The sequence below is a fragment of the Cnephaeus nilssonii genome, assembly GCF_951640355.1.
Source record: "Cnephaeus nilssonii genome assembly, chromosome: 4".
Lineage (NCBI taxonomy): Eukaryota > Metazoa > Chordata > Mammalia > Chiroptera > Vespertilionidae > Cnephaeus > Cnephaeus nilssonii.
Window position 1 is genome coordinate 88,549,950 of NC_137075.1, and position 14,686 is coordinate 88,564,635.

A 14,686-nucleotide genomic window follows, 5' to 3' on the forward strand; every position below is an offset into this window, starting at 1 on the left:
CCTCACCCCAGCCTTCCAGGCCCCGTCCAGCCAGGGCTGGTTCCTGCTCCTGGCTCCGAGGTTACTAACCGACGACGAAAGGGGATGCAGGAAAGCGGTGGATCATTTCACAATGGAAGAAATTAAGGCACAGAGAGATTTTTATTTTTAAAAAATATATTTTTTATTGATTTCAGAGAGGAAGGGAGAGGGAGAGAGAGATAGAAACATCAACGATGAGAGAGAATCATTGATTGGCTGCCTCCTGCATGCCCCCAACTGGGGATCAAGCCCACAACCCGGGCATGTGCCCTTGACCGGAATCGAACCCAGGACCCTTCAGGCCACAGGCTGACGCTCTATCCACTGAGTCAAACCGGCCAGGGCCACACAGAGAGATTTTTAAAAGGCCACACTGCTGCCCAGCCGGTGTGGCTCAGCGGCTGAGAGTGGACCCAGGAACCAAGAGGTTCTGGTCAGGGCACATGCTCTGGTTGCCCAGTAGGGGTGGCGTGCAGGAGGCAGCCGATCAATGATGTTCCTCTCTCATGGATGTTTCTACCTCTCTATCCCTCTCCCTTCCTCTCTCTCTAAAAATCAATAAAAACACATTTAAAAGTAAAATAAAATAAAAGACTTATGAATGCTGGAGGTGATATTTAATAGGGGCTTTCTGGTTTGTGTGCGCATTATTGTCATTTGCATAACAAATGAGGAAACCTAGGTGTAGAAAGCTTAAAAATAACTTGTCTAAGGTCATATAGCCAGTATGTATCACCACTGACATTTAGACTGAGGAGTCTATTGCAGGTCTATGAATATAACGATGCCTCTGAAATTCAGCCAGCCTTGGAAAAAATATGATGTTCACTATATGCCAGGCACTGTTATAGGCTCTGTGGATACAGCAGTGAACATAAACAAACTAACAAAATCCTTGCGCACATGGAGCTTATATTCTAGAGGTGGAGGTGGGACAGTAGGGAAGGCAATAAATGAAAGAAAATAAAACAGGAAAAGAGGATAGGGAGTGCCTATTTGGTGGGGGCAGGGGGGAGAGGAAGGATGTTGGAATTTAAAATAGATGTTTCAGTTTTAAGTCAGAGAAGGCCTTACTGAAGCTTTACGCAAACACTTGCAAAATAGGCAGGAAAATTATTAAAGTTATATCTGGACCCCACCTCTACTAAATCGGTCTCTAGGGATGGGGCCCTGTTATATGTTCTTTTAACAAGTCTCACAGGTGACCCAGGTGCCCATCAAGGTTTGGAAAACACTATTCTAGGGCTTCTTTCTGCCCAGAGGGAGCAGTGGTCAACTTTTTGTTGTTGTTGTTAATCCTCACCCAAGGATATTTTCCCCATTGGTTCTGTTAAAGAGAGTGGAGGGGAGGGTTGGGGCAAGGGAGAGAGAGAAAGAGAGAGAGGTGGAGACTTGGGTGGGGATCGAACCTGCAACCCAGGTACGTGCCCTTGACTTTATATAACCAGACAGATATGCCTGGTTATATAAAGGTAGTTCTTCATCCTTTCAACAAACATTTATTGGGAAGGGAACGGGTGACCCTAACCACTGAGAAACACCAGCCAGGGCTGCATCGGTCAACTTTTGCTTTCAGGGAGAAGAGGGAGTGAAGGTTTGGAAACTAGTTATAAGGTGGTTGTGGTATGTCTATGAGCTCACAAGAAATGAAAATATCCAAAGACGAACTCCTTCTTCCTCTTCTGGTGCCAAGGAAGAAGGGAACAGGGATGCATTGGAGCCTGTATTTCATCTGTTCGGGATTTGGATTTTTGGCAATGAATGTTTATTCAGATTAAAATCTAATAGGGTAGCCTGGCCAGCATGGCTCAGTGGTTTGATCATTGACCTATGCACCAGGAGGGCACATGCCTGGGTTGTAGGCCTGATCCCCAGTGTGGGGTGTGCAGGAGGCAGCCGATCAATGATTCTCTCTCATTATTGATGTTTCTATCTCACTCTCCCTCTCCCTTCCTCTCTGAAATCAATAAAAAAATATTTTTAAAAAAATCTAATATTCTCACTGAGAATCAGAGTCCGTAAGTAAAAGGCTTTAGGGATAATCTCTAAGAGTAATTACAGGGGAAAAAACCGAATCCAGAGAGACTCTGCCCGGCTACACAGGTAGTTGTCAGCAGAGCTAGCATGAGACCACAATTCTTCTGACATCCAGGTACTGCTGTTGCTGTCACAACCCTACCCAATGAACACATGGATGAATGATTGAACTGAGTAATTTACTTTTGCAAGGTATTAGTACTCGGGTTTTTGATGTGTTGGTTCAGCCTCTCTGTGAAGTTTCTGAAGACAGAGATTATGTGTATTGCATTTTCTGTTATAAACCACTTATTCACACCGGATCCTTGTAGCCCTATTCCTCATCTGTGCAATGGAAATAATGCAATATATCTTGCTTCCCCATACAAGGTTGTTATGCCCTTCACATGAGCTAATAACTGTGAAGAGCCTCTGTACATTGTAAAGAGTTATATAAATGAGAGGGATCAAAATAATCACTACTACTTTGCTTTGCAATGAATAACTTATGTATTTTAAAAAAGGACAAATGCTTTTCCACTGTCCCACAGGGGCAGCCTTAGCGGAATGTGATACCTGGCGGTTTCTTCCGGATGTCAAGCAAGGCACGTTTAGGAAATATTTAAGTTGGAGGATGGCACAGAGAATCCAGGAATAATGCCCCGACCCTTTAAATTTCGGGACGGAAGGGCGGAGCCATCGTCAGGGACGCCGAGGGGCCGCTAGGTTTCCAGGAAGTGACGTCAGGCGGCCGTGGCGATGGAGGACGTGCTGGACCTGGGCGAGGAGCGGCGCCGCGGCCCAGCCACCTCCGTGAGGACCGTCGCGGGGGCGGAAAGCGGGTTGGGGCCAGAATTTGGCGGGCGGGGAGGGACGGCTCCGCGGGCCCGGCTCCCTGCGGCGCCTCCTGCGGCCGGTCCCAGCGGCCGGAGCGGGCGGGAGCCGCACTGCGGGGGGCGGAGAGGAGGCGGTGGCTTCGTGCGCCCCGCCCCCGGGCCGCGGTGGGCTCCGCCTGGGGTTCGCTTTCTTTAAAATCCTCAAAAAGTGGGAGACCGATCCCGCTCCCGCCGGCCTCCGGGGTCAGTGGAAACGTTCCCCGTTTTCCTTTGCTTTCCGGAGCCCCAAGTGCGAACTTCCCTAGAAAGGACAGTTCTGCGGGTGACAGGAGGCGGGGGCCCCGGCCAGGGTCGCCCTAGCGCCCATTCTAGAGCTTTCCCGTCGGACTTTGCTTGGGGCAAGCTTACATAAAAACCGCACCGTTTTGTACGTGGAAGGCAGGGCTGGCCTTTTTTTTTTTTTTTGCCCATAGCCCCCGGGGAGGTAGGCTTTTCCTCCGTTTTATAGTTAAGGAAAGCAAGACTCAGATTTATAACGTTGAGGGCTGGGGCCCAGCGGTCAGATGGAAGTCTAACGCTGTTGCGAGGGTCTAAAAAAAGTTAGCCTCTCAGAACCTCGGGTTCCCCGTCTCAGAATGATGTTGCTATCTGCTTGAAGGAGTTGCAGCGAAGACGAAATAGGACAATGCATGGAAAAGCATGAACCCAGTGCCCGGCGTATGCTAAGTTATTACAAGACGTTCGCTGCTGCTGTTCTGCAGCTGTGATCCACCCAAGGCCCTAGGGTCAGTAATAAACCAAGCTGGAGTCCAGACTCAGGTTCAGCGATTTTTGTTTTAGCTCCTATCACACCCCCTCCAAGCCTTTTTACCTTTAGCATAGTCGGGATTACATTTACTAAAAGATTGAGCCCACAGGGCAGATCTTTAGTTTGCGCGGTGGACTGTGGAATCTCTTCAGTGTTGTTTTGTTTTTTAATACCTTGATAGCATCTGGTGTCCTCCAAGGTACTGGATAGGAGCACCTCCCTAAGGGAGAGCTGAAGCATAGGAACAAATTGTTCTAGGATGAAGCAGGTTGCTTGACTGACCAAGGAGAATATTTAGGTCACCAGGCTTTTCTGATATGTGAACTTGTTTAGTGCCTGGTTATATAAAGGTAGTTCTTCATCCTTTCAACAAACATTTATTGAGCCTTTATTGTGTATCAGGCATTTTCATAGGTGCTGGAGATATAGCAGTGAATAGAACAAAGTCCTTGACCTTATGGGGCTTATATTCCAGTGAGGCAAGATGGACAATAAACAGACTATACATTCAAAATATATAAAATTGGGCAATGAAATAGTTTTTCTATTAGCCATACATGTGGACTTATACAGGGTCTTCAGAAAGTTTAAAATTTTAAAAAACTTAATTTCTAGAGCAATCATCTATAAACAGCATTCAGAGACAAGATCATTGAATTTTTGTTTTAGCACAACCACTGCTTATGGTATGCCATATATATATATATATCCAGTGCTGTGATAAATGGAAAAGTGTAACCACAGGTGAAGCAATGGAATTGTCTGCCTTGGGGGGAAAATGAGCTGCTTATTATCAGGAAGATTGTTTCCATCATCTCTGAAACCTAAATGATTGATTAAAATTTGAAATGGCCCAGCTGGTATGCTCAGTGGTTGAGCATCGACATGAACCATGAGGTCAGGGTTCAATTTTCAGTCAGGGCATGCCTGGGTTTCAGGCTCCATCCCCAGTGGAGGGGCGTGCAGGAGGCAACCTGTCAATGATTATCTCTTATCATTGATGTTTCTCTCTCTCTCCTCCTTTCCTCTCTGAAATCAATAAAAATATATTAAAAACAAAATTTGAAATGTAAACACTCCATCAGAATTTTTATACAGCTCCCATGTAACCCTTTTCAATTTGTCGGTACAGTTAGTTCTTAGGACATCATAAAACTGAGATTCCAGCATGGTATAGTGCGGTGGTTGGCAAACTGCGGCTCGCGAGCCTCAGTTTGCCGCTCTGTTGACTAATGAGTTTGCCGACCACTGGGATAGGGGCTTAATCACAAGGAACAACAACAGCCTGTAATTATTGGAATTGAAAGTCTAGGTCAGTGGTTGGCAAACTCATTAATCAACAGAGCGGCAAACTGAGGCTCGCGAGCTGCATGTGGCTTGCGAGCCGCAGTTTGCAGACCACTGGTATAGTGGAAAGAACTCAGAATTTGAAGACAAGAAGATTTTGCTCTTAGATTTGTGTCTGCCACTTAATTGCCTTTCTGAGCCTCAATTTCCTCATTTGTAAAATGATATTAGTCCCAGTCCCTGTTATTCTGAGATCAAATGAAACTATATCAAATGATGTCTAAAAGTATTTATATCAATGCTATTTTGTCTTTTAAAAGCCAACAAATGGCCCTAGCTGGTTTAGTTCAGTGGATAGATACCCTACAGACTGAAGAGTCCCAGGTTTGATTCCGGTAAAGGGCACATGCCCGGGTTTCGGGCTCCATCCCCAGTAGGGGGAGTGCAGGAGCAGCCGATCAATAATTCTCTCATCATTGATGTTTATCTCTCTCTCTCTCCCTTTCCTTTCCTCTCTGAAATTAATAAAAATATATTTTTTAAAAAGGCCAACAAATGAATACATAAGTATTTTAATACCCATTGGTCTGCCTAAATAAAGTTTTGTTGATGTGTTGTGAAGCATTTGAGATACAGAGCCTCCACCCTAGGAGGACTTTGGGGAAAACCTGGAATGGTTCATGTGATGACTCAGAATTTGAAGTGTTCTGATTTCCAAAGCTGATGTCTCAACATTCTTGTAAGAGATTTTCTTTCATGTTGTAAATGGAAATCCAATTTAGTTTACACGTTAAAGCAAATGCTACCTGTATTTCTCTTTTGGCAGTTCCCGTGGAATCTAGGAATTCTTTCCCCCAAACTTTTTTTTTTTTTTATAACTGTTCTCACGTCAAGCTGCAGCTTTGACATTAGTCTTCCTAAAATCCTACATGAACATGGGAGCCTTTACCACACTTTTCCTTAAACTGTGGCATGAGGTCTCTGCCCATTCCAGAAGAATTTCTAGTTTCATTTCTTTGGGTAGAAATGCTGTATGGTGGTTAAATGAAAACCTTAGAATTTCCTATTCTTCTACCAAATAGAACTGACCTCAAGTGCTTTTAGCATTTGGAGCATTTTCTAATAATATTCAAATTACTCCACCATGTATTCATAAATCTAATTCTTGCTTACCTTCCCAGAATTATTGTCCTCATAGTGGCTCAGAGATGTTTGGGTCAGCAGTGCCCCTCATTTCTCCTTATAGGAGGCCAAGATGGGTCGCCGAGCTCAACAGGAGTCAGCTCAAGCCGAGAATCACCTCAGTGGCAAGAATTCTTCGATTCTGACTGGAGAGGTGGGTGTTAAAAAATCTGAGAAAATGCCACAAGTTAGCGATTACCTAATGAGCAAAGATTTAGTATTCCATATTTCTTCTCTTTAATGTCAGCTCTTCTATCTTGATTTGGGAAGTCCCTCGGCATTTGTCATCTGAGTTAGAAATGAAAAAGAAACACTTTATCTTTGATGCTAGAATAGTTTCTGTGCATTGCTTTATATTCTCAACGAAGAACTTTGTAAAGTTAGCTGAACAAGGGACTGGGAAGTTTCAAAATGTAGTTGAAATCCAGGTTTTTATTTCTACTTAATGAAGGTCAGTGAGGCATGCTGGTGACATCAATTAGATTTCACAACTGGACGTTTCTTGGGGACCTGCACTTCCTACAGTGTCGGGGAGGAAGGGGATCAGTACTGGCCTTACTTTCCTCTTAGTAGCCCAGACTTATGGGAATTTATCCGGCTTCTTTGTAGATGGTGGGTAATCCTGATGAGCGATACTTTTAATGCCAGGGTACTATTTTCGGCAGTTTCACCTTCCTCTGTCTGTTTGAAAAAACTTTGCCCTTTTCAAGAGTCAGCTTCAGGGTAATCCCCTCTGTCAGCTCTTCTCCAGGTTGAGGTGGGGCTCCTTCCTCTCAGTTTCCGTAGAACATCTCACATTATATGCTAATTTTCATTTTACGTGTCTGTCAGCCCCGCTAGACATTGAGTTCTCTGACAGCAGGAAACCTGGCTTCTCCGTTGTCTGGCTCGTGGGCCCATCGTAGGTTTAGAGAAGCCTAATGGGCAAGAAGGGTGCATGAGCACAGCATGCTGGGGACAGGACACAGATCCACTTTACTTCCCTATCACATGTGTAGGAATATTCTTCATTTTTATGTGAAATAAGTTTTCCAGCATTTCTTCAAGTGCTCCATGTGGCCCTTTCGATTTATCTTGCATTTTTCTCATTTATTGTAGAAATGTGGGTACAGAATAATTTCTCTACTCTAGGATACCAACCGTGCCAGCACAGAAAAGCTGGCAGCTGACCCTTGGCCTCATTGCCTGAAAACAGTAAGGGTAATGTGAGTTGGGGGATTGTGGGACCTGGAGGCCAATGTCCCTTCTAAAGGGGTAACCATTACATAGCCAGAGCTGACTGATGCTGTGGGGAACACAGGCCCAGTATTGCCAGATCCTCTGACTTTGCAAGGGATGTTGGCAGTCTAAACTTTTATATGAAAGCAACCATTTTTAGAGGTTAGCCATTAATCATAAAAATTAAATTGCCTTATGGCCTAGATTAGGCCTGAAGGTTGTTAGTATGTGACTTTGGCCATAGCACCCGCATTATAGTGCTTATTACATTGTATTCTAACAGTTTACATGTCTGGCTCCCTCATGAAATGTGAGCTTCTGGGAGGCAAGGGTTGTGTCTTACCATTGTACATCTTTGTTATCACAGTGTCTGTCACAGAACAGGAATGCATTTGACATTGCAAAGGAAGAGGGGATAAAGTGCATAGTGTGTGATGGGGGATCTTAGAGGCTGAGTAATACTGTTATAGGATCAGGGATTGGCAGATAGTGGAACATTGGAGGCACAGTTAGGGGTATGGTAGTGTAATATAAAAAGACAGTGAAAGAAGACATACCAGCCCCAACCTGGATCTCAAGAAGCTTGAACTGTAGTAAGGTACATCTTTAAAGAGAAAATGGGCAAACAGATGATTGGGTTAATGGAAATATATTCTTGGCCTCTTGCCACTTTAGACTGTAGTTCTAGGAGGATCCATCGCAATACCAGATGACTTATTCATTTATTCAACAAATATTTATTGAAGCTTTCTGTGTGCAGGCACCATTTTAGGGCTTGGCATACTTCAGTGAACAAAAGAGACAAGGTTCCCTGCCATAACAGAACTTATATTCTTGTGATTATTGGCAGTTAGGAAGGCTAACTACAAGTCTACATAATTGTGAAGGAGGTTACAGCCTGTAGTGGTTAGGTGAGCGAGCCTGTGATGGGCCAGGATGTCCTGGAATGACCTATGGCCTTGAAGCCCTATGTGGCCCCCATACCGAATGGGCTCCTCAGCTGGGGTCAGTAAGCACTGTTCATCTACCCACCCCCTTCCCCTTGGCTTCCAGCAAGAGTCAGTTCTGTAAGCACAGAACTCCAGAGTCACAGACTCTGATGAACCTTTTAGGGTTTCAGCCTTTCTGGAATACTTGCTTATTTCCTCAGAGACATTTCCTTTTTTTTTTTTTTTTTTTTTAACTATGAGCGTTAGCATTTTTCTGGGAGAACATGATGAAAAGTCATTCTCTTCTTTATCTAATGGGTGTATCTGACAGTGAAATGCCTGTCAGAATTCCAGGATTCCTTCTCTCCCTGGGTTAATTGAGGTTCAAAGCAGTGTGGGCAGCCTCCCCCCCGGGGCCAGATGCTCACTGTGCTGTGTGGGACTTTTTGGCTGTTTCTTTCTAAAATTAGATTCTAAGACTTGTGTGTGTGCCCATTTACATTCCGAGTGTATTACTTGATATATTTATTTTTGTCCTCTCGCTGACTATATTCTATGATGAAGCTATTCATGAAACTAACTATGGTACCTGGGCTTGTCAGACATACTGGAGTTACTTTAGAGTTAAGTAGGAAATTAGTTCAAACAAGTTATCTTAAAGCGAGATGGCAGAGTTGGGAGCGCTGGCGAAGGAAGCAGAGAAGTGGTCCACTGGAAGAGAGAGAGCACCGGACTTGGCATCAGAAGACCAGGGCTTGTGACAGCTCTGTTAATTAATTGCCTGGATCTTGAACTAGTCCACTAATCTCTCTAATCCTCCATTTTATTATCTGTCAAATAGTGGTAACAATACTACCAGGTTGCTGTGGGGATTAAGTGAAATATGCATTTAAAAGCACTTTAATAACTGGAAAGCCTGGCACAAACGTTCATTCATGCAGTAAACTAGTGAATAAGTGAGTATTGGACAGTGCTCTGCTGTTTTTAGTAACGAAGGAGGATGTAAGCTTGGGTCTCTGTTAGAACTGATTGGAAAGGCTCTTCAAGGCTGCTCCTCATGTCACCATAGGTTGACCAGTAGGGATCCCCAGCAGTTTTTGTGCTTTCTAGGTGCAGTGGACATTCCTTTTACGAGTGGATAACAGCACCGGTCTCGGGGTCATACAGGTGGGTCAGACCGGCCTGGGCTCAAATCCTGGCTGTGCCTCAGATTAGTTCTATGATTCCGACCGAGCAAGTTACTTAATCTCTTTAAGCCTCAGTTTTCTTGTTGGTAAAACAGGGATATTAATATTACATACTCTGTAAGGGTGGCTAGAGAGAAAAAATGAGGTCATAGATGTGAAGCCCTTAACATAGTCTGGCACATAAGTGCCCAATATATTGCTAACCATTATTTTTCTAGACTTTTCTTCTTTTTAGTTTGCCTTATCCATCTCTATTAAGGTTGAAAACTGGTGGTTTTCAGACTGAATTTCGCCTACAGTCATGTCTTGATTGATGTGGGCAGAGTTAAATTTTTTTTTCTTTTTACTTGGTTGTTATAATTTATAAATTAGGAAACTTCATGTGAAAATCTAAATTTTGGGCTTCTTTCTAAAATCAGAAGTGTTGGCACGGTGGGAGTGCTGGGCTGGCATTCCCACAAGGCTGGAGCTGGTAACAGTGCTCGCTTACACACGACCTGCCCTCTCCATTTCGCCACTTGGCCACTTCTTACTGTAATACACCTGGTCGGATTTACTCACATTTGGTCTGCCTGGCTTCTACTTCCATTTGAGTTTCAAACTCCTGCTTTTTTAGGGTGGATTGATTTTCAGGTATCCTTGTGTGTTAGTGTTGAATTTGGCTGCATCCATCAGAAACTCAACCCCAGTGCTTGAATCAAACAGGCATGATTTTTCTCACAGCAAGAAGCCCAGAGGAGGGCAGGACAGGGCTGGTGCAGTCACTAGAGAAAGTCCTGCATGACCCTTGCCCCTCCTAGCTTCCAGCTCCGCCATCTGGAGATTATGACCTCTTCTCATGGTAGCAGAATGGCTGGTTGTTCCCCTGGGGTCAGAGCTGCATTCTAAAGAGGAAGAGAAAGGATAGTTGAGGAGTTCAAGGTGCATGCCAACCAAGTGTGTCCCTCCTTTCTTTCTAGGAAAACAGTAGCCAGAGACCTCACCAAGTGGACTTATAGTTATATTTTATTGGTCAGAACTGGGTCTTACAATCACCTTGTTTTGCACAGGAGTGTTCACCTGGGCATGTGGCCACACCCTTACATTGGGTGTTTTTTGTCTTTTTGTTAGAGAGGAGAGGAGAATAGAATGGCTGTTGGGTTGGCAATTTGCACTGACATGTGTTGTTTTTTTTAAATAGAATTTATGCAAAGGTGTGTGTGTGGTTGTTTTTTAAGATTTTTTAAAATAGATTTTTAGAGGGAGAGGAAGGAAGAGAAAGAGAAAGAAACTTTGATGTGAGAGTGAAGCATCAATCAGCTGCCTCCCACATGCCCCCATGAGGGATTGAACCTGCAACCTGGGCACATGCCCTGACCTGGAATTGAACTGGCAACTTCGGTGCACGGGACAACGCCCAACCAATTGAGTCACACTGGCCACGGCTTTTTTTTAAAAAAAATAGGTTTTTATTGATTTCAGAGAGGAAGGGAGAGGGAGAGAGAGAAAAAAACATCCATGATAAGAGAGAAACATTGATCGGCTGCCTCCCGCATGTCCTCTACTGGGGATTGAGCCCGAAACCCGGGCATGTGCCCTTGACTGGAATCAAACCCGGGACCCTTCAGTCTGCAGGCCGACACGCTATCCACTGAGCCAAACCGGATAGGGCTTCTTCTTCTTCTTTTTTTAATGTAGCCTTGGGTATGAAAGGGAAGAATTATTTTTTAGTAGTTAAAAAAACAACCACCACCCACATTCGTCTCTAGTTTTTTAAATTTAAATTTGTGTAGCATTCCATGAAAAATTGTAAGCCCTGAAGTTCCAGGAAATCTTGATAAAATTTCCTGTCACTCTCTTCTAGTTATTTCTAACACCTGGAGGCTTTTCGCTTACACTGTGTTTTCCGATGGTCTTACGCTCTACAGCAGCGGTTCTCAACCTGTGGGTCGCGACCCACTGGTTGAGAACCGCTAGCAGGGTGGCCTAAGACCATCAGAAAACACAGATATTTACATTACGATTCATTAACAGTAGCAAAATTATAGTTATGAAGTAGCAACGAAAATAATTTTATGGTTGGGGGTCACCACAACATGAGGAACTGTATTAAAGGGTCGCGGCATTAGGAAGGTTGAGAACCACTGGCTTACAGGGTATGTATGGCTCAGTCCTTCCTCTCTCAAAGAAGAGGGAAGGTCTGTTATTTGTTTGGTCATTTGGTAAAGTTCAAGGAACTTAACTATTTCATTGTGCTGATTGATCAGAACGATGAACTCTTCCGATAGTTTTACTCTTACTTGCTCAGAGTTGATTAGAATTGTGTCTACTTCTTTAAGGTTGTCCTGATGATGAAATTAGGTAATGCACATAAAGTGCTTAGCATCATATCCAGCATACTGGAACCTCTTAAGAAATGGCAAATCCTAAAAAAGTTTATGACTGCACTCTTCTGGTGTTTGGCTTTTTTTGGCCACCTGTCACAAAATCAGGCTTGGATCACTAGATGCATATTTCAGTTAGCAATTCCAGTTGGCATTACAATTACTGGGAATTGTACTGGAAGATGGTTCCAGGATGGTTTTCACTTATCTACACATAACTTTCTCTGGGGAGACCAGCTCTGATAATTGAACCGGATTTGATTTCTCCGCTTGAACTTTCACCTCCTAGCAATTCAAATGATGCTGCTCTTATACAGCTCCTTCAAGAAAAGACCCAACACTTTCTACCATAAAGTTACACTATCATACCTGGAGGTTGGAGAAAAGTAATCTTGGGCAAAACATCTCCAGGGCTAGCCTGTCTTTTAGGTGAGCACATCTCTCTTGGGTCTAGATCTCTCTGTGGCTTAACTTTTATTTTGCAGATGGTCCTTGCAATAATAAAGCAATTTTAGCTGACATTGGAACAGTTGCTACCTCTATGTTAATTACCGGTGGTATCCTAGTTAAGCTCCAGGGTAGCTCATGAAGTAAACACTATTATTATCTGATTTTAGCTATGAGACTTCGAGATGTTGGGTGACTTGTCCAGAGTCCTTCAGCTTATCCCTGACTCTAGTTTAGTTTCTCTGACTCCGGCTAGGTACTTACCCACCACCTAACCTCCTACCTCCTCGCTAGGTAGATACCCAGACCTCCCAGTAGAGAAAGACTTTTGGAGAGAGCGGAGAGACTTTGGGTTATTCTCTCTCGGAATCCTTTTGGAGAGGGAGTAAGTTCTCACTTGATCACTCTTATTCATCCACTTGTCTAGAGAAGTGTTTGAGTCACAGCTGTTCCCTTTCTCTCCCCTGATCCCTCGGTGTTCCTCCAAGGACTCAGACTGAACGTTAGCCAGATTCTCTCGAAGGAATCTCAAAAATGCTGCTGGGCTCATGTTCCCAAATTAGGCCAATTTCCTCATCCCCCAGCAGCTTTACTCAGCTGGAGCTCCTTTGGCGCTTGGCATTACGTCTCTTGCCCTCCGCCCATTCCCTGACGGGTCTGCCGGCGCGGCAGTTATTTTCAGCCCAATAGGGTTATCTGCTGACCCTTTTTGGTGACATTTTTCTTCTTTCTCACAAAAATAACTTTCCTGATTGGTCACATTTTTCAGCCTTTTTCACAGTCCCTCTCCAATGGGCTGGATTAAATGATGCTTCTGATAACGTCGTCGAAGAGGGATGCAGGGAATTCGAAGTAGAACTGTTCATGAGGAATGTGTTTTCCACACTTCATATTTATGTCATGCTTTGCATGCTTCAGTTTTGAACTCTCCCTTGGGATGGACATATGCGCATCACTGACCCATCCCTGGGGCCCATCACTGTGTGGGAGGGAATGTCATCTTAGGGTAGAGCCTGCATTTAGAAATAGCATTTCAAGATTCTCCTTCAGCACTGGCTCTGGCTCTTTCATTCTCCCAGTACAACTCACTTCCCACAGCTTATGCCTCATTTTACTACCTGTAAAGCAGAGAATTGCTCTGGCTGGCTTCCTACAAGTCCCGGGTGAAAGGTGGTGCAGGGAAGAGTGCTTTGAGTTCTCTTCCTCACCTTTTGGAGGGTTAAATGAGAAATGCATGTAAAGAGTTTAGCGCAGTGCACCATTAAGTTAGCTATTGTTATTATTGACACAACCTGAGAAGTAGAATAGATGATCATTTTGTCTTTAATCCCAGTTCTGTCATTTACTAGGTATGTACCCTGGGCAAGTTATTTAACAACTCTAAGCCTGTTTCCTCATCTGTTGAATGGAGATGGTACTAGTAGCAATCTCATAGAGTTGTTGGAAGATAAATAATAATATATATATAAAGCTCTTAAGATAGTGCCCGTAACATGCTATTATTATTATTATTATTATTATTATCTGTGTCACATGAGAATTAGAAAGTATTATCAGTTTATCTTCAAACTAGTGGCCTGGTGCATGAAATTCATGCACATTAAAAGGGGAAAAATTAGAGGAAATACTTTAATATTGCTATTTGCCCTTTCTCTATAATAGAAGTGTCAGAGATGAAAGAAAATTAGTAAAATGTATATGAAAATCTTCCTCCTGTCAGAGTCTGGAGCGCACCACAGGACCCAGAGTCAAGTCCTCGCCCACCCATGTGCACACTGAAATCACACAAGACCCAGCCCCGGCCAGCCCCACCCCATTGGGATAGATACAGACCTGGCCGGTCCCAACCTTGCCAAGCTCCGCCAGGCGGGAGGCGCGGCCTCAGGTCCCCTGGCCCGGCGCCGGGTCAGGGGGTGCAGCCTGAGGTCCCCCGGCCTGGCGCCAGGGTGGGGGCGTGGCCTGAGGTCCCCCATCAAGCCCCACCAGGCAGGGGGCGTGGCCTGAGGTCCCCTGGACTGGCGCTGGGGTACGGGGGGGCGTGGCCTGAAGTCCCCCTGGCCTGGCGCCAGGGCGGGGGGATGCGGCCTGAGGTCCCTTGTCAAGCCCAACGGGGGGGCTGGTGCAGCCTCGGATTCCTGCTGATTGCTTGTTAAGGCTCATTATGGGAACTTGGCCTCTGCTGTGGGTGCAGCCATCTTGTGTTACAGAAACCCCACCTCCGCTGTGGGCACAGCCATCTTGTGTTACGGAAACTTCCCCCCCTCCGCTGGGGCGCCGCCATCTTTGTGATGGAGTGATGGTCAATTTGCATATTCCCTCTCATTATATAGGATGCAGTTCTATTCAAGATACAGAGAAATTCTTATTTCATGGAACCCTCTGGGTCTTAGGA

At 44.6% G+C, this 14,686-nt stretch overlaps 1 protein-coding gene across 1 annotated transcript in view; it reads left to right on the forward strand.

The window, feature by feature from the left end:
• The first annotated feature begins 2,784 nt into the window (after window positions 1-2,784).
• Window positions 2,785-14,686, forward strand: part of IFT43 (intraflagellar transport 43) — an 81,002-nt gene continuing 69,100 nt past the window's right edge. The window contains exons 1-2 of the mRNA XM_079767943.1: window positions 2,785-2,850; window positions 6,215-6,304. Of these exons, the coding sequence (XP_079624069.1) occupies window positions 2,797-2,850; window positions 6,215-6,304 (144 nt within the window). The 5' untranslated portion in view covers window positions 2,785-2,796. The remainder of the gene's footprint in view (window positions 2,851-6,214; window positions 6,305-14,686) is intronic.